Raw genomic sequence first — 25,471 nt, forward strand, 5'->3', positions numbered from 1 at the left:
AGTACTGCCATGGTAAGGCCTGTCTTGTAGTTACTCAAAGGTACGCACGGCTTGCTTTTCTCACATAGTTGATGCTGCCTCTTTTGTTGTAGACTGCAGCAAACCAGGCTAACATTTTGTTTTTGAGCGCTATCAGAAATGTTTTTTCCCAAGTTGAACTGATTTTCATGGTTGTACAGTACAGTGACTCCCGCCCATTTGCCGTTGCAACTTGCCATTCTCACACAGTGAACTGCACATTCAGTTCACCTTGCTACTGTGTATGGAGGAGAATGCTGTGCTGTTGAAGGCAAAGTACCACATGTACTGTGGAAGGATTCTGTTTAGTAGCAACTGCTGTGCTTATTGACATTTTTCAACAGTGCCTCCTGCTTCCCGCTGTGACTTCCTGCTAGGAACAAAACATCAACTACTTTAATATTTTTGAGGTTATAGCAAAGGCGGAGTAGTTTGGTGGCTCGGGAATTGTACTTCTCGGTTCTAGCTCAGCAAAGATCTCCACTTCACCCGGTAGCAATCTGGTTGGCAGTCAGCTAGCACACAGTACGGTCGTATATGAATAAGTATGAATGTCCAACTCCCTGCATTTTCACCAGTTCAGGAGTCCATTTTGGCTCATCACGTTTATTTATCCACCGTGACCCCTTGCGGTTTCACCAATTTCGGTGAACATTTTGGCTCAACTCATTAATATAGCCCCTCACCACCACCTGGTGTTTCACCCTGATCTCCTGCAGTTTCACCACACCAGGCGTCCATTTTGGCTCAGCGTATGTATTTTGCCCCATGTGTCCCCGCTGCTGTTTCACCAGTTGCTCGCTTCATTACCTGTATGTCAGGAGTAAATAACAGGATGAATGAATGGTGCCAGGCCAATGAAGTGGGCCATCAACCATCATGCACCTGGCTCTGCCTTTTAATGCAGACTGGGAGCGGGCAGCTGCTAATATATCTGCTGAGGGCTGAGTGAGTGAGAGGAAGATATTAGATAAGAAAGGTAGAGAGAACAGAAAGAGAGCGAGAAAGGGTGAGAGATGGAGATGGGGAGAGAGAGAGGGAAGGCAGAGAGAGCAGGAGGGAAAACAGAGGAGAAGGAAAAAGAGAGAGGAGAAAGAAATAGAGAAGGGAGAAAGAGAGAGAGAGCATTGAGAGACGAGATGTCTGGTTGAGTAGCTATTCTCCACTCTCCAAGCCTCTTTCTCGACTGGTTTTTCTCTCCAAAGCGAGATGAGATTATGTTTTTGTTTTCTATTTCACAGCCCACAGTGTCATTAGCAGTAAGCTCTCCATCTCTCGGGTGACAATCCGAGCAATCTTCCAATTCCTGTTTGCTAAAGCCTATTTCAATAAATATGTTTATACAGAAAGCAAGAGAGGAATGTAGTCTAGACAGAGCAGATAATTCCACCAAAGCAGCGCAAAATATCCAGTCAGAAAAAATGGTCTCTCTCTCTCTCTCTCTCTCTCTCTCTCTCTCTCTCTCTCTCTCTCTCTCTCTCTCTCTCTCTCTCTCTCTCTCTCTCTCTCTCTCTCTCTCTCTCTCTCTCTCTCTCTCTCTCTCTCTCTCTCTCTCTCTCTCTCTCTCTCTCTCTCTCTCTCTCTCTCTCTCAGCAATATCAATAACCTATATGAAAATCAGATGACAAGTTTAATCAACTTTAAGCTTATGAAAAAGAAATGATCTGAGCAGGATAGGAAAAACCCTGACCCTCCATGCAAGGTTAAAAAACAAATGAACAACATTATCTTTTGTCATAATTTGTCCAGTTGTACCATGTGATTTCGTACTATAGCCCAACGGTGGTTTTAGCTGGTTTTAGCCGAGGCGGGGATGAGGGCCAACAGGGCGCGTTACCATCAAATGTCACAGTGTTTTATGAGTACTACTTCCCCATCTCTATTTTGTCTCTCTTACTTTCTCCCTTTATCTCTCCATCTCTCCAACTGCTCTCTCAAGGTAGGGTAAACCCCCAGTCAGAGTCTCACTCTCCATCCCCTCTCTCACTTTCTATCCTCTCTCGCACTCTCCATCCCCTCTCTCTCACTCTCCATCCCCTCTCTCTCACTCTCCATCCCCTCTCTCTCACTCTCCATCCCCTCTCTCTCACTCTCCATCCCCTCCCTCTCACTCTCCATCCCCTCTCTCTCACTCTCCATCCCCTCTCTCTACTTTCCTCCAATACTCTCCCCCTGTCTCTCTCCCAGGGCAACGTGGTGCCCTGTCACATTAACACACAGTGACGTCCAGGGTCCTGCCTCGTGGTGGAAAGTGGCCCCCTGAAGCCCTATGTCTCAGTTGTCCACAAAGCCACGAAGCCCAGTGAATAAATGGCAGTGGGCAAAGCTAATGCAGGCTGAGGAACAGACATGTTTACATAAGGGAGTCATTAAGACAAGAGGAGGCGCCGTATTTGACTGTCGGCATTGGGGACTTATTGTAAGGATGTACATGTGTGTGCTGTTGGTCCTGTATGGCTCAGCTGGAAGAGTGTGGCACTTGCAACGCCAAGGTTGTGGGTTCGATTCTCATGGGGGACCAGTACAAGCAAATACGAAAATGTACGCACTCACTACTGTGAGTTGCTCTGGATAAGTATATGCTAAAGGACTCAGATGTTAACCTTGCCGTGGGATTTACAGGTTAACATTGTAAGGCCGTAAGCCTTTTCCCAGTACATGCACAAGGATATGTTTCAGGGGACAGTACACTGTCAGCCCACAGGGGACACTGACAGTGTGTGTGTCTGAATGTAAAGACATTGACAGAGGTAGCTGCGCCTCGTGCCAGGCTCCCATAGCTGCAGCCCTAGCTTGATTTACAGCAGCCTTAGTCATTCTGCTCACACAGTGTGTGGCTGGGATTGGCGCTTTAGCTTTAGGTCGTCCTTGTCATTGACAGCATAGAAAGTCATGTTGACATTGAATGTCACTCACAATGCATCTACTGCTACATTACCCTTCCCAGGGACTGCAGATGCAAATAACAGGTTGCTTTTTGTATAACACGGTCCTTTAAAATAGATGAAAATATCAAATATATACTCTTCCTGATCCTGCTGTACCTATTATTTCCCTTCTCCATTAACATCCATCCAGTGCACGCCAAACCCATTACCCTTTCATATATTATTATGCAATTTGATCCCTATTCATACATTGTTTTTATCTGTGCCCATTTCTGGCCCTAATTGGGCTGTTTTCCCAAGTGCTGACTGGCTGTTGTGTGAGGAGGAGTGGGCTTCAAGGCTCCACTCAGTTTCAGAGTCTGACATCATGCACAACAGCATACAAGACAAGGTGCAAAAATTACCCTACTGCTAGTGAAAGACATGGGATGAAAGAGAGAGAGAGAGGAAGGGAGTGTGTGTGCGCGTGCACGTACGTGTGTGTGTGAGAAAAACAGAGAGAGAGAAAAGGAGAGAGAGGGAGAGAGTGCTGATCCGAACTGAGTAGCGCAACTTCAGAGAAGCAAAAATCAAAGAATGGGTTCTGAGAGGATTTGCTAAAGATGTGGGGGGAAAGGGGGGATGAAGAGAGGAGGAGGGAGGGAGGGAGGAAGAGGAGGGGTGGAGAAGCTTTAATTACAGCTGTGTAGTGGAGCCAGATAGATACAGCTAGTACTCTACACATACACTCGCTCTCTGTCGTTTTTTTCCCTCTCATCCCTTCTTCTTTGGCGTGCACTTTGGAAGAGAGACAGACACAAAGGAGAAGTGACAGAAGTTGTCTGCACTAATAGACTGAGAGCTCGCTTATCTCCCTCCCTCTTTCTCTCCCTCTCTCTTTCTCTTTCCCCCTCTGCAGCTTTGAGTTTGGAATACTATGTTGTCTCGCAAACAGTGAGTAACCCCAAACGAAAACCGTCAGGACGTTATGGGCGCTTCGGGCGAAACTGAAAGAGGGAAACTGAGAAAGGTGTTTTACTTGTCTCACACTGACAGTTGTGTGTCTTCAGCCTTTGTATATCTCACAGCTATACGCCTGGCAAACGAGGCTAGGTTTGTTCTTTGAGAACATTTTCATGCATTACTGCTTGTTCTCATGTCATCGGCACTGCACTCTTAGGAGAACCCTTTTGGTTCCAAGTGAAACCTTTTTTGGGTCCAGGTAGCCGAAGAATCCTTTAAGGTTCTAGATAGCACCTTTTTTTCTTAGAGTATACTGTGTATTGACTTCCTCTTTTACCACACTATGACATTATTTATGGGGCCTCGGTGCTTTATTGTTTTGTGCACCTCTACAATTACTGCTACTTCCTGATTCAATGCTTATTTACCTTATTCGGATTGGCTCAAAGCCCACATACCCCACTGTCCTGATCCAGTGTAGCATGAAAACCTGCAACCCATGAGAAAGCTGGCTTCCTGTCCACATTTTGCAATCAAATCCTTTTTTTCACTCCGTCAACTAATGAGTAGAAATCCCCCATGATAGCTATGATAATTGAACTGCATCTAATTACATCTAATTGAATTCCAATTTGGAAATGGAGATGAGATGGAGAGGAGATCGCAGGCTTTACCCACTCGTCAAACACTGGTTCAATATACATTGTTTCCATTAACATTCACTTTAAAGTATATCTGATGATGTTGAATCAACGTGGGAAACTATTGAATTTGCAAAAAGTAATCGACGTAAGTCATCGACGTAAGTCATCGACGTAAGTCATCGACGTAAGGGCATTCAGCCTTTTTTTCAGACAACTTTTTTTTTTTTAAATGTTGATTTTACATTGAATTCACGTTAGTTGAAAACTTAACCAAATGTAAATCAACACTAGACGTCGAACTGACGTCTGTGCCCAGCGGGTAGGCACACTTCTAGGATCAGAGCATTCTCAGAAAATCCTGCCCTCAATACCTGTTAGTGCTGGAACATCCAAAACTGACCTTAGATCAGTGCTTTGCTGTAAACAGCATGGAGGTTATAATATATAACATTGTGTTCACTCTGCTGCACAGACTCTAGCAAAAAGACTACCAGGGCTCAACTCTATAGAGAGGAACAGGGAGGGGAGAGGAGAGGTGGCAAGGAGGGGAGAGAGAGAGGAGAGGTGGCGAGGAAGGGAGGGAGAGAGGTGGATCCCATACGTGCAAAATAGATGTACCAAGCTGTGAAGATTTGCTGGACACACACACACACACACACACACGCACGCACGCACGCACGCACGCACGCACGCACGCACGCACGCACGCACGCACGCACGCGCGCGCACACACACACACACACACACACACACACACACACACACACACACACACACACACACACACTGGCAAACCTACCTACTGGGAGTACATGAGTGTATGATGAGTGTGAATGCATTTGTCCATATGCCTGTCTGTGTCAGAACGTATACATGTGGTACATTCAGGGATGTGTGTTGCTCTGCTCCAGTTCATCTCCCTGTAAGTGTCAACTATGTCATCTCTAGTCAAGCCTGACATGTACTTCACCCCATGAATATGCAAACAGCCTGTGGCCAATCTCACTAACACCTCATCCTGTTGCCTGCTCCCTAACTGCACACCTCACACCTCGATCTGAGACACTGCTGAGTGAGTCGCATTGGGAGCCTGGCTACGATTGTACACACACACAGCAAACTAGTACAGGAGGAACTACAGTACAGTATATTCCACTATATTCTATTTACTGTGTATCTTTTTTCATGCCAGCGGAGGAGACAGAGGGACTTCACAATGAACAACTCCTGGTGCACATTATGTGTTATAGGATGATGTGGACACAGAGTCAGGGTTTCTGTTGTGCTTGCTAGTGTATATTAAAGGTCTATGGGTGTTTATATTCTGTCCAAGAAAACGCAACCTGACCCACTGGCAACCGATTCTGCACAACACAACTGAAATGACCAGCATTTTCAGCTCAGGGTTTACAATCCACCACCACCGGGCTATGCCTCCATTGTCCTCCACATAGAGGCTTTTCACAGTGTTCACAACACGGCACAAAGATTATGCTGCATTTAACAGCCCACTGAGTGCTGAAGGGTCCTTTGGCTCTGACACAACATGAAAAGAGTGGGAAACAGAGAGAGAGTGCTTTTTAGCATCCCACTGAAGTGGAGGAGAGGAAAGGGGTAGAGAGGAGAGGGGTGGAGAGGGGTGCTAGTGTGAAGTAAACAGTGCGTCTGTCCATTAAGAGAGGAACACACATAGAGAAGTGAGGACTGTTAGTACCAGGTACCATGTCCTTCCATTCAGGGTGTGTTGTTGAACAGTGTCACTGGGTCGTTGTGCCCTGAGGTGTTTGGGTGTGTGTGTGTGTGTGTGTGTGTGTGTGTGTGTGTGTGTGTGTGTGTGTGTGTGTGTGTGTGTGTGTGTGTGTGTGTGTGTGTGTGTGTGTGTGTGTGCGTGTGCGTGTGTGTTCAACTTTCACAGATTGGCCTCCCACTGAAAGATGTCCCTTTTAACCCTCTAACATGATGAACAGTCCTACTACACACCCCTCAAGTCGCAACATCACAGTCCTACTGCTATTGACACACACACACACACACACACACACACACACACACACACACACACACACACACACACACACACACACACACACACACACACACACACACACACACACACACACACACACACACACACACACACACACACACCCCCCCCTCAGGGCACAACGACCCAGTGCCACTGTTCAACAACACACCCTTAATGGAAGGACATGGTCCCTGGTACTAACAGTCCTCACTTCTCTGTGTGTGTTCCTCTCTTGATGGACAGACGCACTGTTTACTTACTGGGCAAGTCAACACAGTCCTCCCTCTGTATCTTAGCAGGTATTGTAGAGGTGAACTACTCTAGCTGAGAGAAACAAAGAGTTGGCATTCTGTCTAAAACACAGGTTGTGACCGACATAAAAGCAGACAAAAGTTTTCTCCTGCTTAGAGTTAGCCTCTCCCATACTGAGGGGGGGGGGGGGGGGGGGGGTGTATGAGCTAGTCAATACTCCCTGGAGCAACACACACACACACACACACACACACACACACACACACACACACACACACACACACACACACACACACACACACACACACACACACACACACACACACACACACACACACACACACACACACACACACACTCTGTTTAGTAGCCCTGTTAGAGACACTAACAGGAATATTCCTTTCACGCCTCACGCACTCTCAGACCTGGGGTGAAATACGATGTGTCGTGACACTAAATATTCAGGGCAATATGGTGGTTGAAGCTGGGGAGAGTAATGGTGCTACAGTGATGTACGCCATGCCACCCCACGCTAACTGGAGCACCCCAACACACTGTGACATAGTACCAGCCAAGAGAAGGAACAGACGGTCCTGTTAGCTCACCCACTACTGAATCTTCAAATCTGATCGATTTCACCGAATCTGACATTTATTTTCACCTCAGATTTACGTTTAAGAAGAATGTAGGGTTATTCATAAGACGAGGTCAACAATCGATTAAGAAGTCGTTTTGAAGAATGTGTTCGAGAATGTATTGATTCACACAGTGCACAGTCAATTAGACTCCTCATATAAACAGAATTTAAATAGTTGCTATTCGTACTTTTTCACTTGGTTTTATTCATCTTCTCCTGGAGAGAAAGGACATACATTGACTGTGGTAACAGTACTGTTTTCTTTATGGATAAACAACTGTTTCTATCCTATGTTAACTCATATACATAATAATTAGGTGGATGCTTATGTTTGTCATTTTTCACACGTGAATTGTAAATGACATTTTTGCATATCCCACTCCCCCTGAGAGAGTGGGGTCAGAGCCAGGGATCAGCCATTATTGACAGGAGACCCTGGAACAATTAGGGTTAAGTGCCTTGCTCAAGGGCACATCGGCAGATTTTTCACCTAGTCGGCTCGGGGATTTGAACCAGTGACCTTTCGCTTACTGGCCCAACGCTCTTCTGTTATTTGATCTTCAAGGAGGGCAGACGGGTGTACTTGAACCCCGTTAAGCTCTCAGAGCCTTGTTCATCCTCTTTCTTGTTGCGGCACTAAGACGAAGACACTGATTTTCTACAGGTACCTTTCAGCGCATGTCAATATCCCTCGCAAACAAGGAAGCGCTCCGTATGAAACACTAGGGTCCCCCTGGGAGAGCTCATGCTAATACTGTGTTCACTGAGGATCAGCACAGAGACAAAGCTATGGTTGACTGGCTCAATAGAGCTATAGGAAGTAGACGATAACAAGTAGATTGGCCTGTAGCTGGCTCAATAGAGATACCGCGAGTATCAAATCAAATGGATTTATAAAGCCCTTTTTACATCAGCAGATGTCACAAAGTGCTTATACAGAAACACCGCCTAAAACCCCCAACAGCAAGCAATGCAGATGTAGAAGCACGGTGGCTAGGAACAACTCCCAAGAAAGGCAGGAATCTAGGAAGAAACCTAGAGAGGACCCAGGCTCTGAGGGGTGGCCAGTCCTCTTTTGGCTGTGCCGGGTGGAGATTAAAAGAGTACATGGCCATTAAGGCCAGATCGGTCTTCAAGATGTTCAAACGTGCATAGATGACCAGCAGGGTCAAATAATAATAACAGTGGTTGTAGAGGGTGCAACACGTCAGCACCATAGGGTGCAACAGGTCAGCACCACAGCAGTAAATGTAAGTTGGCTTTTCATAGCTTAGCATTCCGAGGTCTAGACAGCAGGTGCGGTAGAGAGAGAGAAGGAGGGAGAGAGAGGGAGGGAGAGGGAGAGAGAGGGACGAAAACAGCAGGTCCAAGACAAGGTACCACGTCCAGTGAACAGGTCAGGGTTCCATAGCCACAGGCAAAACAGCAGAAACTGGATCAGCAGCAAGACCAGGTGGACTGAGGACAGGGACAGCCAGGAGTCATCAGGCCAGGTAGTCCTGAGGCACGGTCCTAGGGCTCAGTAGACTGGCTTGTAGCTGAATCTGGATACACTCTTAGAAAAAAAGGGCAGCTTTCGACCTAGAAACAAAAGGTTTCTACCAGAAACCGAATAGGTTTCTTCAAAGGGTTCTCCTATGGGTACAGCCGAAGAACCCTTGATGGTTCTAGATAGCATCTTTTATTCTAAGATTGTCAAGCTATAACAACTACACTGACATGAGGCTAGCTCTAAGAGCTACAGTACGTGGAGTGGACTGACCTGTAGCTGACTCTGAATTGACTGATTGTTGATGTCTCTCCGGGGATGCAGCAAGTACAGTGGATTGACCTGTAACTGACCCTACAGCATGTCGATGACCTATAGTTGCCTGTTGAGCTAATGTATTCAGACTGCCTAGTGGCATGTTCATGTTAGTGATTTGACCTCTAATATGTGAGGTAATTACCAGCGGCCTGCGTGGTCGCATTGTGCCTTTGGGCGATTCCACGCGAGCGAAATATATTTTCTATGACTCAGATTGTTCTGGCTATTCTCACATAGAAACTTCATTGGGAGGAATGTTAGAAATGTTTTTGACTTTTTGTATCGCAAACATTTTGGGAGAAAATCATGATGAAAGTGACTTTTTTAGGCCCTTTTTCGACCTGCCTCCTGTAAGACACTGTGATCTGTGAACCGTACATGATACAGACGACATCACGGTGTAGTTCTGCTCTTTTATAGTGTGCTCTATCATAAGGAGCATGTCTAGATTCTGAAAAAAACAACAGTCATATTCATCTATTCAATATTAGACATGTTGTTTAAAACACTACCCTCTACAAGAACATACAATTTCCATAGTGGGCTCTCTGCTAATTCTAAAGGTATGATCCATTTTATGAGCACCATCAACACCATGAATGGGAAAATGGATTCAAAAGGAAATTTGACGTGCGGACTGACCAATCCTAAAGCTGTGATTGGTTACTTGCCTATAATTTAAATATATATGTATAAAATTGGTCATATCATTAAAAGTACCAGAGAGCCCACTCTGGAAATTTGACATGTTTGAACAATATGTCTAAAACTAGGCTAAATCAAAAAGGTTCGTTTTGAGATATTCGTATTTTTTATGTTGAATAAATGATTGTGGGAATGTGTATTTTAGAATCTAGACATACGTACTTGAGAGAACACTACAAGGCGTATAATGACACCATGATGTCGTCTGTGTCATGTACGGTTCACAGATCACAGGAGGCATGTACTGTATAGGTCTAAAAAGGGCCTAAAATGACCAATTTCATCATGACTTTCTCGAAAATTGTTTGTGATACAAATGTAAAAACCGTGTTAAACATCCTTCCTCCCTATGAAGTTTCTATGTGAGAATTGACAGAACAATCTGAGATACAGAACAAAAAATATTTTCCGCTGCCGCTGTCCTGTAATCGCCACTTTACTAACTGATCCAGGGTCAGTGTGTTGTTTGCTCTTAATACTACTGTTAACTGGTAGCCTACCCATTAACAGTCATCTTCTATTTAACGACCAGACCATTGAACTAAGCTTCTGGCTGCATCACAAATGCCTTTTTAATTGGCATTTTGTTAATAAAAATAACCTAAATTACCTCCATTACATTGTTATAATGACCCTTTTAACACAGCAGCCAATGAGATCAAATGGAGGGTTTCCATGTGCCAATAAGATCGCAGGAAGACGTTTCCGTGTCCAAATGACCATCGCGATCATTACGGCTCATCAGGAGTCAATGAAAGCTAGGACGGTCGTCAAGGTAACACGCCACACGGTGATGGGTTGACACGGCGATGCGTTAGGACCCCAAGGACACTATGTCACTCACTGTCACACAGGGGCCTCATCTGTCACCGTGGAGGGAGATAACTACCAGATTGCGTGGGGGGAGAAAGAGAGAGAAAAGTAGAGAGAGGAGGAGGAGAGAGAAGAGAGTAGAGAAAGAGACAGAGGCAATGAGACAGATTCTAGAAGAGAGTAGTGAGAGTTCAAAAGAGGTGGGGAGAGAGGGAGTGAGAGAGGGAGAGATAATAGGCAGAAAGAAAGAAAGTAGGGAGAGGAGAGAGCGATAGTATGAAGAGAGGGAGAAAGAGAGAGCGATGGTGAGGAGAAAAGTGAGAGAGAGAGATAATAGGTTGCCATGGAAAGAAAAAATTGTGACCTTCTCTCACAGCTCTCCTGTAGAGGACTTAATCTGCTGTAATTACCTGACAAGTCAATAGGACTGGAGGGTGATGGCGGAGAGGCCTCACACCAGGTGACTACCATGACAATCACACCTCATACCCACTGGCATGATGATAGAGCAGACAAGAATATACAGTGACCTCTGTCTTAAAGGGAATGGTCTCTGATACTTTTAGTCATAGAGTTGTATGCCACAAGGCAGTGGTGTGAAGTACTTAAGTAAAACTACTTTAAAGTACTACTTAAGTAGTTTTTTCTGGTATCTGTACTTTACTTGACTATTTATATTTTTGGCAACTTTTACTTTAACTTCACTACATTCTTTAAAAAAATATTGTACTTTTCCCTTCCCTGACACCCAAAAGTACTCGTTACATTTTGACAGGAAAATGGTCATATTCACACACTTATCTAGAAAACATCCCTGGTCATCCCTACTGCCGCTGATCTGTTAGACTCATTAAACACAAATGCTTTGTTTGTAAATTATGTGTGAGTGTTGGAGTGTGCCCCTATCTATCCATCAATAACAAAATCATTTAAAAAAATTGTGCAATCTGGTTTGTTAAATATAAGGAATTTACTTTTACTTTTACTGTCACGTTCGCTGGAATAAATGTCGGACCAAGGCGCAGCGGATATTGAGTTCCACATTATTTATTAGAAAGTGAAACTTAGCAAAGACAAAAACAAATAAACAATAAACTAACAACGAACCGTGACTACAGAGATGCTACGTGCAATAACTCAAAACAATATCCCATAAACACAGGTGGGAAGAACAGCTACTTAAATATGATCCCCAATTAGAGACAACGATTACCAGCTGCCTCTAATTGGGAATCATACAAATCACCAACATAGAAAATAAACTAGAACACCACAAAGAAATAAATAAACTAGATCACCCTCAGTCACGCCCTGACCCACTTCACCATAGAGAAACAATGGCTCTCTATGGTCAGGGTGTGCCATTTACGTTTGAAACTTAAGTACAGTTTAGCAATTCCATGTACTTTTGATACTTGCGTATATTTATAACCAAATACTTCAAGACATTTACTCAAGTAGTATTTTCCTGGGGCACTTTCTCTTTTACTTGAGTCATTTCCTATGAAGGTATCTTTACTTTTACTCAAATATGACAATTGAGTACTTTTTCCACCACTGCAACATGGCAGTATTTGAGCTATGTGTTCCTTTTATTCTTCCAATTGGTTGGTTGGTATTGTTTGGGGTAGGCAGCTCACTCCAGATGATTATCACTACCATCAAACCTCATACCCACTGACATTATGATGGAGAAGAATATACCGTGACCTCTCTGCCTTAAAGGGAATGATCCAGTTGTCACGCCCTGACCTTAGAGATCCTTTTCATGTCTCTATTTTGGTTTGGTCAGGGCGCGAGTTGGGGTGGGCATTCTATGTTTTGTGTTCTATGTTTTTTATTTCTGTGTGTTTGGCCGGGTGTGGTTCTCAATCAGAGGCACGTTGTCTCTGATTGAGAACCATACTTAGGTAGCCTTTTCCCACCTGTGTTTTGTGGGTAGTTGTTTTCTGTCTTTGTGTCTGTACCAGACAGGACTGTTTTGTTTCATTCTCTTTGTTATAGAGTCCATGTAGAGTCCATGCCCTGACAAATTGAGGCTGTTCTGAGGGCAAAAGGGGGTGCATCTAAAAATTAGGAAGGTGTTCTTAATGTATAGTGCATTCGGAAAGTATTCAGACTCCTTCACTTTTTCCACATTTTGTTACGTTACAGCCTTAATATAAAATGTATTCAATATTTTTTCCCCCTCATCAATCTACACACAATACCCCATAATGACAAAGCAAAAACGAAAATATCAAATTAACATAAGTATTCAGAACCTTTACTCAGTACTTTGTTGAAGCACCCTTAGTAGCGATCAACGCCTCAAGTTTTCTTGGGGATGACTCTACAAGCTTGGCACACCTGTATTTTGGGAGTTTCTCCCATTCGTCTCTATAGATCCTTTCAAGCTCTGTCAGGTTGGATGGGGAGCACAGCTATTTTCAGGTCTCTCCAGAGATGTTCGATCGGGCTCAAGTCCAGGCTCTGGCTGGGCCACTCAATGACATTCAGAGGCTTGTCCTGAAGCCACTCCTGCATTGTCTAGGCTGTGTGCTTAGGTTCGTTGTCTTGTTGGAAGGTAAACCTTCGCCCCAGTCTGAGGTCCTGAGCGCTCTGGAGTAGATTTTCATCAAGGATCTCTCTGTACTTTGCTCTGTTCATCTTTCCTTCGATCCTGACTTGTCTCCCAGTCCCAGCTGCTGAAAAACATCCCCACAACATGATGCTGCCACCACCATGCTTCACCGTAGGGATGGTGCCAGGTTTCCTCCAGACGTGAGGCTTGGCATTCAGGCCAAAGAGTTCAATCTTGGTTTCCTCAGACCAGAGAATCTTGTTTCTCATGGTCTGAGAGTCTTTAGGTGCCTTTTGGCAAACTCCAAGCCCGGCTGTCATGTGCCTTTTACTGAGGAGTGGCTTGCGTCTGGCCACTCTTCCATAAAGGCCTGATTGGTGGAGTGCTCCAGAGATGGTTGTCCTTCAAGAAGGTTCTCCCATCTCCACAGAGGAACTCTGACGCTGTGTCAGAGTGACCATCGGGATCTTGGTCACTTCCCTGACCAAGGCCCTTCTCCCCTGATTGCTCAGTTTGGCAGGACGGCCAGCTCTAGGAAGAGTCTTGGTGGTTCCAAACTTCTTCCATTTGAGGATGATGGAGGCCACTGTGTTCTTGGGGACCTTCAATGCTGCAGAAATGTTTTGGTACCCTTCCACAGATCTGTGCCTCGCCACAATCCTGTCTTGGAGCTCTACGGACAATTCCTTCCTCATGGCTTGGTTTTTGCTCTGACATGCACTGTCAACTGTGGGACCTTATATAGACAGGTCTGTGCCTTTTCAAATCATGTCCAATCAATTGAATTCAGCACAGGTGGACTCCAGTCAAGCTGTAGAAACATCTCAAGGATGATCAATGGAAACAGGATGCACCTGAGCTACATTTTGAGTCTCATGGCCTGAATACTTATGCAAATAAGGCATTTCTGTTTTTGTATACATTTGCTAAAATGACAAAAAAGTGTTTTTGTTTTTGTTATTATGGGATATTGTGTGTAGATTGATGAGTATAAATTTGTATTTAATCCATTTTACAATAAGGCTTTAATGTAACAAAATGTGGAAAAAGTGAAGGGGTCTGAATTCACTGTACGCTCTGAACAAAAATATAAATGCAACGTGTAACAATTTCGAAGATTTTAAAATTCATATAAGGAAATCAGTCAATTGAAATAAATAAATTAGGCCTAATCTATGGATTTCACATGACTGGGCAGGGGTGCACCCCGAAACGGTCCCCCAGGTGAAGAAGTCAGATGTGGAGGTCCTGGACTGGCGTGGTTACACGTGGTCTGCGTTTGTGAGGCCGGTTGGACGTACTGCCAAATTCTCTAAAACGATGCTGGAGGCAGCTTATGTTAGAGAAATTAACATTCAGTTCTCTGGCAACAGCTCTGGTGTACATTCCTGCAGTCAGCATGCCAATTACATGCTATCTCAAAACTTGTGGCATTGTGTTGTGTGACAAAACTGTACATTTTAGAGTGGCCTTTATTGTGCCCAGCACAATTTGCACCTGTGTAATTATCATGCTGTTTAATCAGCTTCTTGATATGCCACACCTGTCAGGTGGATGGATTATCACTAACAGCGATGTAAACAAATATGTTCACAAAATTGAAGAGAAATAAGCTTTTTGTGCGCATGGAATTTTTCAGGGATTTTTTACATCAGCTCATGAAACATGGGACCAACACTTTACATCTTGCGTTTATATTTTAGTTCAGTGTATATAGTTCCAATGGTCCAGTTAGTTAGAGCATGGTGGATGTGTAGCACATGGGGATGTGTGAAACTTACTCCTCAACCTGAAGTTTCCCCACTTGGGCCAGAGAATAGCTAGCTTTTCACGTGGCGCCGACTGGTAAGACAGGGCGGTCTTTTAAATACCTCAAGATGTGTTATTGCACATTGTGTCAGTGAAGGTTTGCCGGAAAGGTATCTTATTCATCTTCAGAAAATATTCATTGCATTGTAATCCTGTCAATGTTATTTCAGTCAGTCTGGCCCAATATGTTGTCTGGCTGTGTTTTATATAGAGCTGTTGTCTAAGTAGATTGATTGTGTATATGACCTTGGTTTGTCTAGCCAGTCACCACCACATGATCCTATAAAGAGAAGCGGAACAATCAAAGCATCAAGAGGATAAAGAGCCTGGCCTTACACACACACACACACACACACACGCACACGCACACGCACACGCACGCACACGCACACGCACATAAATATACACACACACACAGTGTCTGCACCTACGACCTCTCTGATTCACTAGGGTGAAATAAATACAGCCGGGGTTACACGTAATTGCATCCCCCGGAGTGCGGGGAATGTCAACACGATTAGTTCCACTTCATAGTTCCGTAACTCAGGCCTTTGCGGCAGTGTGTACCATTATAAATTATACTCTAGGTGGTAGGAAGTCTGGGAGTCAGTGGTTGAAATAATTAATGTTTTAGCCTGAGCTAGGCAGGCAAAGTATGCTGCTAGCACAGGAAGCTATAGGGCAGAAAGAGAAGGATGCTTACTTAAGGATATGAATTGGAGACTGGGCTCGGCTAAATAGTAAGCGTTCCGCGCTCTCTTGTTATTGGGCTTTTATCGATTGTTTACTACCTCTCACTCTCTCTCTCTCTCTCCCTCTCGCTGTGTAGTGATGGGGGGAGTGGAGTCTCGTGGGGTGCTTAGGAAGATCAGTGACATGCTGGAGGTGATCCTGAAGAGGATGGACAGCCTCTCCAAACTGGACAACAGCACCACCAGCGACACCCACCGTCTGGATGAACTCAGCTCGGCCATCAACAGGTACGGTCTGGATGAACTCAGCTCGGCCATCAACAGGTACGGTCTGGATGGAGTGGTGGGCTTAGGACAGGCATCTACCTTCCTTGTCTACCCTTTTTCTCACTCACTCTTTCCTCCTCTCTTGTTGCCCGTCTTCCTCTATGCTCTTGTTTGTTTTCCTCGTCAGTTCTTCCTCCTTTTCTTCCTCCTCATCTTTTTCCTCCTCTCTTGTTATTCTCTTCATACCCGTCTCTTTCTCTCCTCTTTTGGCTGCCAGGCAGTCTTTCCTGATCTCAGCAGCTTTACTATTTGATAAAGGAAACAGGGTTGTCTGAACTTGTCACTACCTTCTTCCCAGCACAGATCCTCTTTCCACCAATATCCAATTTGACTGTCTGTGCTCTCCATTCAATCCCTTTAACTGCATTTCACATCCGACTTCTAAGGGTCAGGTTAAAATCTGTGGAAGGACAGTGACAGGACAGACAATGAAAGAGGAATGACAGCTAGGAAGGCCAAGGGTAGGAATGGCACATACAATGGGCTGAACCAAAGCTGCCGTGGTCCAGGAGCCGAGAGCGTTCCCGCTTGATCAGACCCCGGCTCTAGAATCCCTTGTGTCTATAGCCACCAGAATCAGGCCCCGTTAAATAATACCAGACAAACACTTCAGTTCAGCACTGCATGTGAAAATGGGAGCGGAAGGTGTGATATGTATTGTCTGGAACATCTGGTAATGTTCCTCTCTTGCGTAAAGACTGTTTCACTCTACATACTAATTTGAGCCAGTTTGCTACAACCGGAAAATATTCCTGCAGCAACAACAAATGTAATTTGTTATGTGGATTATAAATAACCCCCTGGAGTCGATTGACACACCAGTGCGTCAATCTAAGTTACATAACAAAGAAATCCCCATCAAAATCAGTCATTTTAAGCTAAAGATATCTGTTTCTTTGCATTGGATGGGTCTCAATCCACCACATCCGCCCGTGTCTTACGTCCGCATCTGCGGTGAAAGGAGGCAGAGCTAGAGCGGTGTTTGTCTCATGGTGAACGTCTACAGTGATCGAACGGTTTAACCTACGGCTTAACGAACGGTTTAACCTTTGACCCCCACAAGTGTCAGGAGACCTGTCTAAAGTTGGTACCATCGATGTGCCAACTTCTGTTTGGAAGCTTCCGAACCGTTTGGGCTACAAACTAATAGGAAAGGGGAGATTCTGACAAACACGATGGTGTTCTCCGTTTTGCTCTACGAACCCTAAAGTGTCACAGCACTCTTCTGAAGGTAACCGGTAACAGTTTTAAAAAACAAATGGAAGTATGAAGGTAGTTTTGTGCCTATGTCACGTTCTGACCTTTATTTCCTTTGTTTTGTCTTTATTTAGTATGGTCAGGGCGTGAGTTGGGGTGGGCAGTCTATGTGTGTTTTTCTATGTTGCGGTTTTGTGTTCGGCCTGGTATGATTCTCAATCAGAGGCAGCTGTCAATCGTTGTCCCTGATTGAGAATCATACTTAGGTAGCCTGGGTTTCACTTTTGGTTTGTGGGTGTTTGTTTCCGTGTCAGTGTTTGTCGCCACACGGTACTGTTTCGTTTGATCATCGTTTATTGTTTTTGTTCCTGTGTTCAGTTTTGGATTTTTATTGAACACTTACAACGCTGCGCTGGTCCGATCCTTCTACCACCACAGACAACTGTTACAGCCTACCCCAAAAAAGTGGTAAAATGTGTAAAAAAAAAAAGAAATCCAGTCAAAAGTCTGGACACACCTACAAAGGTGTCACGGTCGTGTGGAGAAACGGACCAAGGCGCAGCGTACGTAGAGTTCCACATGTTTATTAAATGAAACTCACAAAAACAATAAACAGCAAAACGAAACGTGCAGCAAATGCAGTGCTACCAGAAAACTACACAAAAACAAGATCCCACAAAACACAGTGGTGAAATGGCTGCCTAAATATGATCCCCAATCAGAGACAACGATAAACAGCTGCCTCTGATTGGGAACCATACAAGGCCAACATAGAAATAATTGCACTAGATCACCCACCCTAGTCACACCCCGACCTTAGCAAAATAGAGAATAAATAGGCTTTCTATGGTCAGGGCATGACAGTACCCCCCTCAAAGGTGCGGACTCCGGCCGCAAAACCTGACTCTATAGGGGAGGTTCCGGGTGGGCGTCTAGCATCGGTGGCGGCTCCGGTGCGGGGCGAAGTACCCACTCCACTCGTGGATTCGCCAGCATCGGTGGCGGCTCTGGTGCGGGACTTTGCCTCCGCCCAGACCATGGGTCCGGCCGTGGAGCCGGGTAGAACGCCGTGCCCGGACTGGGCATCGGCGCAGAGGAGGGCCCCGGACATGGAGCTGGGTTGTACGCCGCACCCGGACTGGGCACCGGCGCCGAAGAAGGCTCCGGCCATGGAGCTGAGTTGACCGCTGTGCCTGGACTGGGCACCGGCGCAGAGTAAGTCTCCTGTATGGAGCAGGACTGGATGCCGTGCCTGGACTGGACATCGGCGCAGAAGAAGGCTCCTGCCGTGGAGCTGGACTGGACGCCGTGCTCGGACTGGGCATCGGCGCAGAAGAAGACTCCTGCCCTGGAGCTGGAGTTTCCGGACCGTGGACCGTCTCAGGATGTTCCGGACCGTGGACCGTCTCAGGAGGTTCTGGACCGTGGACCGTCGCTGGAGGTTCCGACTGTGGACCGTCGTTGGAGGTTCCGGACTGTGAAACGTCGCCGGAAGCTCTGGACTGGGAACTGTCACCGGAAGCTCTGGACTGGGAACTGTCGCCGGAAGCTCTGGACTGGGGATCGTCGCATGAAGCCTGGTGCGTGGGGCCGGCACTAGTGGTACCGGACTGGTCACACACACCTCAGGGCGAGCGCGAGGAGCAGGCACAGGACGTACTGGACTGGGGAGGTGCACTGGAGGCCTGACGCGTGGGGCTGGTACAGGTGGCACCAGACTGGTGACACGCACCTCAGGGCGAGTGAGGGGAGCAGGCACAGGACGTACTGGGCTGTGGAGGCGCACTTGAGGGAGAGTGCGAGGAGCAGGCACAGGACGTACCGGACTGGGGACACGCACTTCAGGGAGAGTGTGAGGAGGAGGCACAGGACGTACTGGGCTGTGGAGGCGCACTGGAGACCTGGTGCGTAGAGCTGGCACAGGTGGTGCCGGAACGATGACACACTCCGCGCGGTGAGTGCGGGGAGCTAGCACAGGACGTACTGGGCTGTATGCGAACTGGAGACCTAGTTCATAGAACCGGCACAACTTGTACCGGAACGGTGACACACACTTCAGGGCGAGTGCGTGGAGGATACACAGGACGTACCGGACCGGGGAGGCGCACTGGACGCCAGATGCGTGAAACTGGTGCAGATGACACCGGACTGGTGTCACGCTCCTCAGCACGCCCGCTCTGCAGCACTCTCATCGCCACCACCTCTCTCCGTAATCTTTCGTCGAGTTCCTCCTTCGACTCCCTGACGGTCTCTGGCTCATTCCTCAGCTCCGCCGACCACCCCGTGTGACCACCCCGTGTTCCAAGACTTGGGCTGTCTTTTGGGCTTTCTACCTGGCCGCGAATCCCGACGTCGTCGCTGTCCTCCCTTCTCTCCTGTCGTCTGTTTCCCTGGCAGGCTTTCGTATCTTGCCAAGACTTCCTCCCAGGTCCAGGATATTCACTCCTCCTGGGCACAGTGAAGACATCAAAACTATGAAAGAATCTAAAATATATTTTGATTTCATTAACACGTTTTTGGTTACTACATGATTCCATATGTGTTATTTCATCGTTTTGATGCCTTCACTATTATTCTACAATGTAGAAAATAGAGAAAAATAAAGAAAAACCTTTGAGTGAGTTGGTGTGTCCAACCTTTTCACAGGTACTGTAATATATATATATCTCGTCATGTTTATTTTTTAATGGCCAAATGAATCAGTCAGTTAATCAATAATGCATTTCCATCTACTGTATGGTCAATGCATCTTTAATTACTGGAGGTAGTGTGAGTACAGTTACTCTGCTTTGTAATATCCCTGTTGAGTTGTCATGGTGACCTAAAGAGCTGAACTGTCATTGGACCAGATCCCCTGAGTGGCCCCAGGCAAGGTGTCCCTATGGCCCCTAAGGCTTAGACCTCTGTGACATGGTGATGTGCACTCTAAAACACATGAACTACACCACCCTATGAATCTGTCACTATGGGACTGTGCTAACAGACATATATGAGAGAGAGAGAGAGAGAGAGAGAGAGAGAGAGAGAGAGAGAGAGAGAGAGATATGGCTCAGTTCCGAATAACTAAGCTAAGTATAAGAAAGAAGAGCAATACTGTTGTGAGGCAAAAGACGGCGGGAGAGAGAAATAACCAGAGAGAGTTCTCCTGTATTACGTGACATCACGCAATCAAGAAATATCCCATCGTCTTCGGCCCATACCTTATGAGGAGGGAAGCCAAAATTGTTACAGAGATACATTAAACGATAATTATGATGAAAGATTACAGGCGTATACATATTTGATGTACTGGGATGGCACGCTCTTCAGAATAACATATTCCTCTGGATTGAACGGAGGCAGACGCCTCCTTTACTATTAAACAGACAAGCAAGAGATGAGAGGGAGAAAAAGAGAGAGCAACATGGAGTAGGGTGAGGAAATAGGTTTTGGTGATTCAATCATTCAATTCCGTTTCCCCTGTTTGGGTTCGTTTGGTTTGTGTTTCTTGGGTGTTCCCGGAAAAGGAATAACTTGACGGAGCGAACTCAGAGGGAGGGAGAGAGAAAAAGAGAGAGAGGGGGAGAGAGAGAGAAAGAGAGAGAGAGGGGAATCCGACAGGTAATGATAGTGAGAGAAAAGAAGGGAGAGGGAGAGGGAGAGGGAGAGGGAGAGGGAGAGGCAGATTAGAAGTAGAGATGAGTGATGTAATGGGAATCACAGTCCACTGGAGCAGAGAGAGACGTGGCTTGTTCCTTCCGCGGCAGTCGCCGACTGTAAATGTGTGCGCGTTCCTCTGCGTACAGTATGTGTGAGCGTGCATGTCTGTGTGTTCCTCTCTGTGTCCTTTGTGCACCGCCATTAATCCTCGTGTGCTCCGTCAGAGGGCTGTGCTCCGTGCTTTGGTCCTGTGCCCAGCCTAGCAGCCTTTAACCACCTCAGGTGAACCATCTAACCCCTTCAATGAGACTGTCCAACAACTCTCCTCCCTCCACAACCACTCTCCAAGACAAAGTGATTCCAAATCATCTGTCTTACTGTTGGACACCAATCTAACTGGGCTTCTGGCTTTAATTATTAGAGACACCTCAGGAAATCCATTTATTCTAGTCCAAGACAAAGACAGCTGTCCGTCCAGTAAGGTGGGCCACAAAGCTCCAGCAATTGTCTTTTGCCCATAGATAACGAATCATGGCTGGTCTATGCCCTCTATTTCTTTCTGAATAAGGAATATTCCACCTGACTGAATCGGTCTTCTAAGCCCCTGCAGATGTAGGATCTTAATTTGATCCCTCTTTTATGTGCTGAGAATTTTCCTGCAAAGCAAATGCAAACGTGTTGTGTATTTGAGTTTTAAAAGGTTTCGAAAGTTTGTAATTTCAACTTTGACATTTCAGACTTGAGATGCACTAACAAAAAATAGTTGGGGGAGGTCAGCTAAGCTGACATATGAAATTGTTTTTAAGATGGTCATACTATGGATCATTTAGCTGTTTGATTTTTCATTTTAGGACCCCTTTAGGTAGAAAAAAAATGAATAAAATATGTTTTGATTGGTTTAACACTTTTTTGGTTACTACATGATTCCGTGTGTGTTATTTCAGAGTTATGATGTCTTCACTATTATTCTACAATGTAGAAAATAGTAAAAATAAAGAAATACCCTGGAATGAGTAGGTGTGTCCAAACTTTTGACTGGTACTGGTTTGACCGGTGTAGGCCGTCATTGCAAATAAGAATTAGTTCTTAACTGACTTTCCTAGTTAAATAAAGGTGAAATCAAATCAAATAAAACATTAAATATATGATGTCACCACGTTGAAACATCAATACGTACAGTATGTATATTAAAAAACTATCAAGGATAAACACAATAAAGTCAAAAACATATTAGCACTATTATTCGCTAAATTAGGTCTCAGCTTTTTGTATCCTTTACAGCTGTCTACAGCTTGTACTTTAAGCCAGCCACAGCCTGAGAACACTAGTCTAGAATGAGTTTAATTTCCTCCCCTGAGACCGGTTCTCTTTCTGTAGCTAACTCCCCATCACTGTGGACAGACAGTTAGTCAATTAGGCAGCTCAGCAATCTATCCTCTACCTCATTTACAGAGAGCACACACGCTCCCTGATCTTCTCTCTGATCATTATCTGTTAGTGGGGGTTAATGCTGCCTGCTGACTGGGCAAAACAGTTAGTGGGTATTGCGCACCTCTGTACACTAAAACTCCTTCCCAAACCGCCCCTCCCTTCTCCCTTTACTGTCTCATCTGAACTGGGGACTGGTGTTAAATATGCAAGGGAGCCGTCTTATCCTGCAGAGGAAATTGTATTGGCTGTTACAGCAGGCGGTATGGGGCTTTTTCTATTTCACGCTCCAACCAAGTGCCTCACAATTAGCCCCTTCGGCAGCCTGTTAACACTGTCTTACATCTGTAGGAAAGAGAAAGAGGGAGGGAGAGAGAGAGAGAGAGCTCGAGAGAGCAACAGAGAGAACGAGAAAGAGAGAGAGAGAGATGTATAAGCACAAGCTCTTTATTCTGCTCAACTTTTATCGGCGTTGTTAAGTCATCCAGTCAGATGGTACGGTAAGAAGTTTGAGGTGACACTGATGTTGTTCTCTCTCTGTCTCTACACAGTATGGGATGAAAGAGCAGCCCAAAGTCTGTTTCTCACTTTGTATGATTGTGTCTTTTTGGTCTGTGTGTGCGCAGGTTCCAGCCAGCAGGCCTGGTAGAGAGGATCCAGGCTATAGCTCAGAACGTGTCCAACATGGCGGTCAGAGTGGAACAGATCCTCCAGAACAGCATGGCCGCCGGCAGAGGTACAATATCATAACACTAATATTACAGACCGTGTTATTGCTGTGCAATACATATGGAACTGCCCATGCCTTATTCACATCATTGGGGCCTAAACCTTACTTTCTATGAACAATGTCCTTGTCCAGCGCGGTTCCAACAACTATGGTGGCAACTATGGTGGACGGCTAACTAGGCCAGCTCAGTGCATCTTGGCTTGGCTCTGGTCGGGTTGGCTCAAGCGGTGTGAAAAGGTTCTTCACCACTCTATGAAAACACTAAACGCTGTAATCCTTCGGCGGGTAATCAGAACCTCAATTCCAAACGGCAGTTACACGTCAGACTTTTACACCTCAGATCTAAAATACAGCAGCCGTTCAAAGTGCAACAGAACAAGGGATTCGCGTATGAAATGAATTGATGTGTGGGAAATAAAAGTAAGATCTAGTGTCATAAAACAGATCAACAGCACAGCCAGCCGTAGAGTCTTTCTTTAGTCCCGTCTCCATGTTATTGCTTTCCCTCCGCCGCTGTTGACTTCTTCTGCCCATCTCCTCCTTTTTTAATCAAATCAGAAATAATTCCGCTACTGGCACAAATGATGCCGATTGCGCTGGAGACGTACACACAGGAAGACACACACGCGGGCGTTTATCAAGGGAACTCAGTCGACAGTCCTTAATCAACTCTTCTTCCCTCCTTCTCCCTCTCCTCAACCAACAGCAAAGTCGTTATCAGAGGTAATTAGTTTTATCTCCCTTTGCTTTCACGGTGAAGACGTAAGGGCAGAACCACGACCGCTTGTATTAATCCCAGATTAATACAAACCACACTCGGTGGACTTTGTTGTGCGTTTCGACTCGAGCGCATCGGTGATTCATCTCGTGGCTGAGAGAGACACACATGACGATGTGCTCGGAAGTTGGAATTCGCGCCTCCCTCCCAGCCACCGCTTTTTTACGCCTCAAGTTTTTAATCTAATTTGTCCGCCGCACATTTAATGGTGGCAATTGCGATGGTTATTATTGTTGTAATCAAATAGAGCTGTTCTGCCTGCGGCTATGGAACCCTGACCTGTTCACCGGACGTGCTACCTGTCCCAGACCTGCTGTTTTCAACTCTCTAGAGACCGCAGGAGCGGTAGAGATACTCTTAATGATCGGCTATGAAAAGCCAACTGACATTTACTCCTGAGGTGCTGACTTGCTGCACCCTCAACAACTACTGTGATTATTATAATTTGACCATGCTGGTCATTTATGAACATTTGAACATCTTGGCCATGTTCTGTTATAATCTCCACCCGGCACAGCCAGAAGAGGACTGGCCACCCCTCATAGCCTGGTTCCTCTCTAGGTTTCTTCCTAGGTTTTGGCCTTTCTGGGGAGTTTTTCCTAGCCACCGTGCTTCTACACCTGCATTGCTTGCTGTTTGGGGTTTTAGGCTGGGTTTCTGTACAGCCCTTTGAGATATCAGCTGATGTAAGAAGGGCTATACAAATACATTTGATTTGATTTGATTTAGAAGGCGCTGAAATGTGTCGCTGGGAAATATGTGGCGTGTTTGAGAGGAGAGAAGCTTGAGGGATGGAGTGACTGAGATAGAGAGAGACAAAGCCTTCATTAGACATATGGAAGCAGTCAGAGAATGTTTTGGTCCAGAGGAGTGTATATAAATAGAGAGAGGGATAGACAAAGAGGTAGGGGAGATAGAGAGAGTGGAAGTGAGCGGGAGGGAGAGGAAGCAGGAGATCTCTCGCCTTCCTGAGTCCAAGACCGAAACCTCATCAATCTAACTTCCCCGTCTTCTCCCATCCATACTGCTGGAACTTCGAGTTTCAACTCCAGTCTCTCTTCCTGGCTGTAGGCCCCCAGCTGCAGGGAGGCAGTTAGCCAACTCAATGGACCAATTAATGCAGTGAGTGCAGTGTGAGTGAGCGGATACACATTGTACCGTTAGCCCGGGAGGGGTGGCAGCAGTGACGAGGGGTTGTATTTCTGTACCCCACGGTGAACAGTGTGCACCAAAGCAGGCCTGATGTTGCATGGGAACTGATGGTACATATGGTTTGCTGAAAATGTTGTTAAATGTCTGTTTTAAGGATGTCTATTGTCTTCACAGAATAAGTATTCTGTTGCTATTCAAGGTGATGTAGGCATAGATATGAGGCTCAAAGAGTCTGTATGAATATGATGTGTGTTCTATATCTCCACAGTGTAACTATGATGGGTGTGTTCTATATCTCCACAGTGTGTAACTATGATGTGTGTGTTCTGTATCTCCACAGTGTGTAACTATGATGTGTGTGTTCTATATCTCCACAGTGTGTAACTATGATGTGTGTGTTCTATATCTCCACAGTGTGTAACTA

General features: G+C 45.6%; 1 protein-coding gene across 1 annotated transcript in view; it reads left to right on the top strand.

Annotated features, from left to right (window-relative positions):
• The window catches only part of LOC139567567 (alpha-1,6-mannosylglycoprotein 6-beta-N-acetylglucosaminyltransferase B-like), a 160,159-nt gene that overhangs the window by 34,695 nt on the left and 99,993 nt on the right, over nt 1-25,471 (top strand). Inside the window, exons 3-4 of the mRNA XM_071388921.1 lie at nt 15,934-16,084; nt 23,014-23,123. Coding sequence (XP_071245022.1) covers nt 15,934-16,084; nt 23,014-23,123 — 261 coding nt within the window. The remainder of the gene's footprint in view (nt 1-15,933; nt 16,085-23,013; nt 23,124-25,471) is intronic.

The sequence above is a fragment of the Salvelinus alpinus genome, chromosome 2, assembly GCF_045679555.1.
Source record: "Salvelinus alpinus chromosome 2, SLU_Salpinus.1, whole genome shotgun sequence".
Classification (NCBI taxonomy): domain Eukaryota; kingdom Metazoa; phylum Chordata; class Actinopteri; order Salmoniformes; family Salmonidae; genus Salvelinus; species Salvelinus alpinus.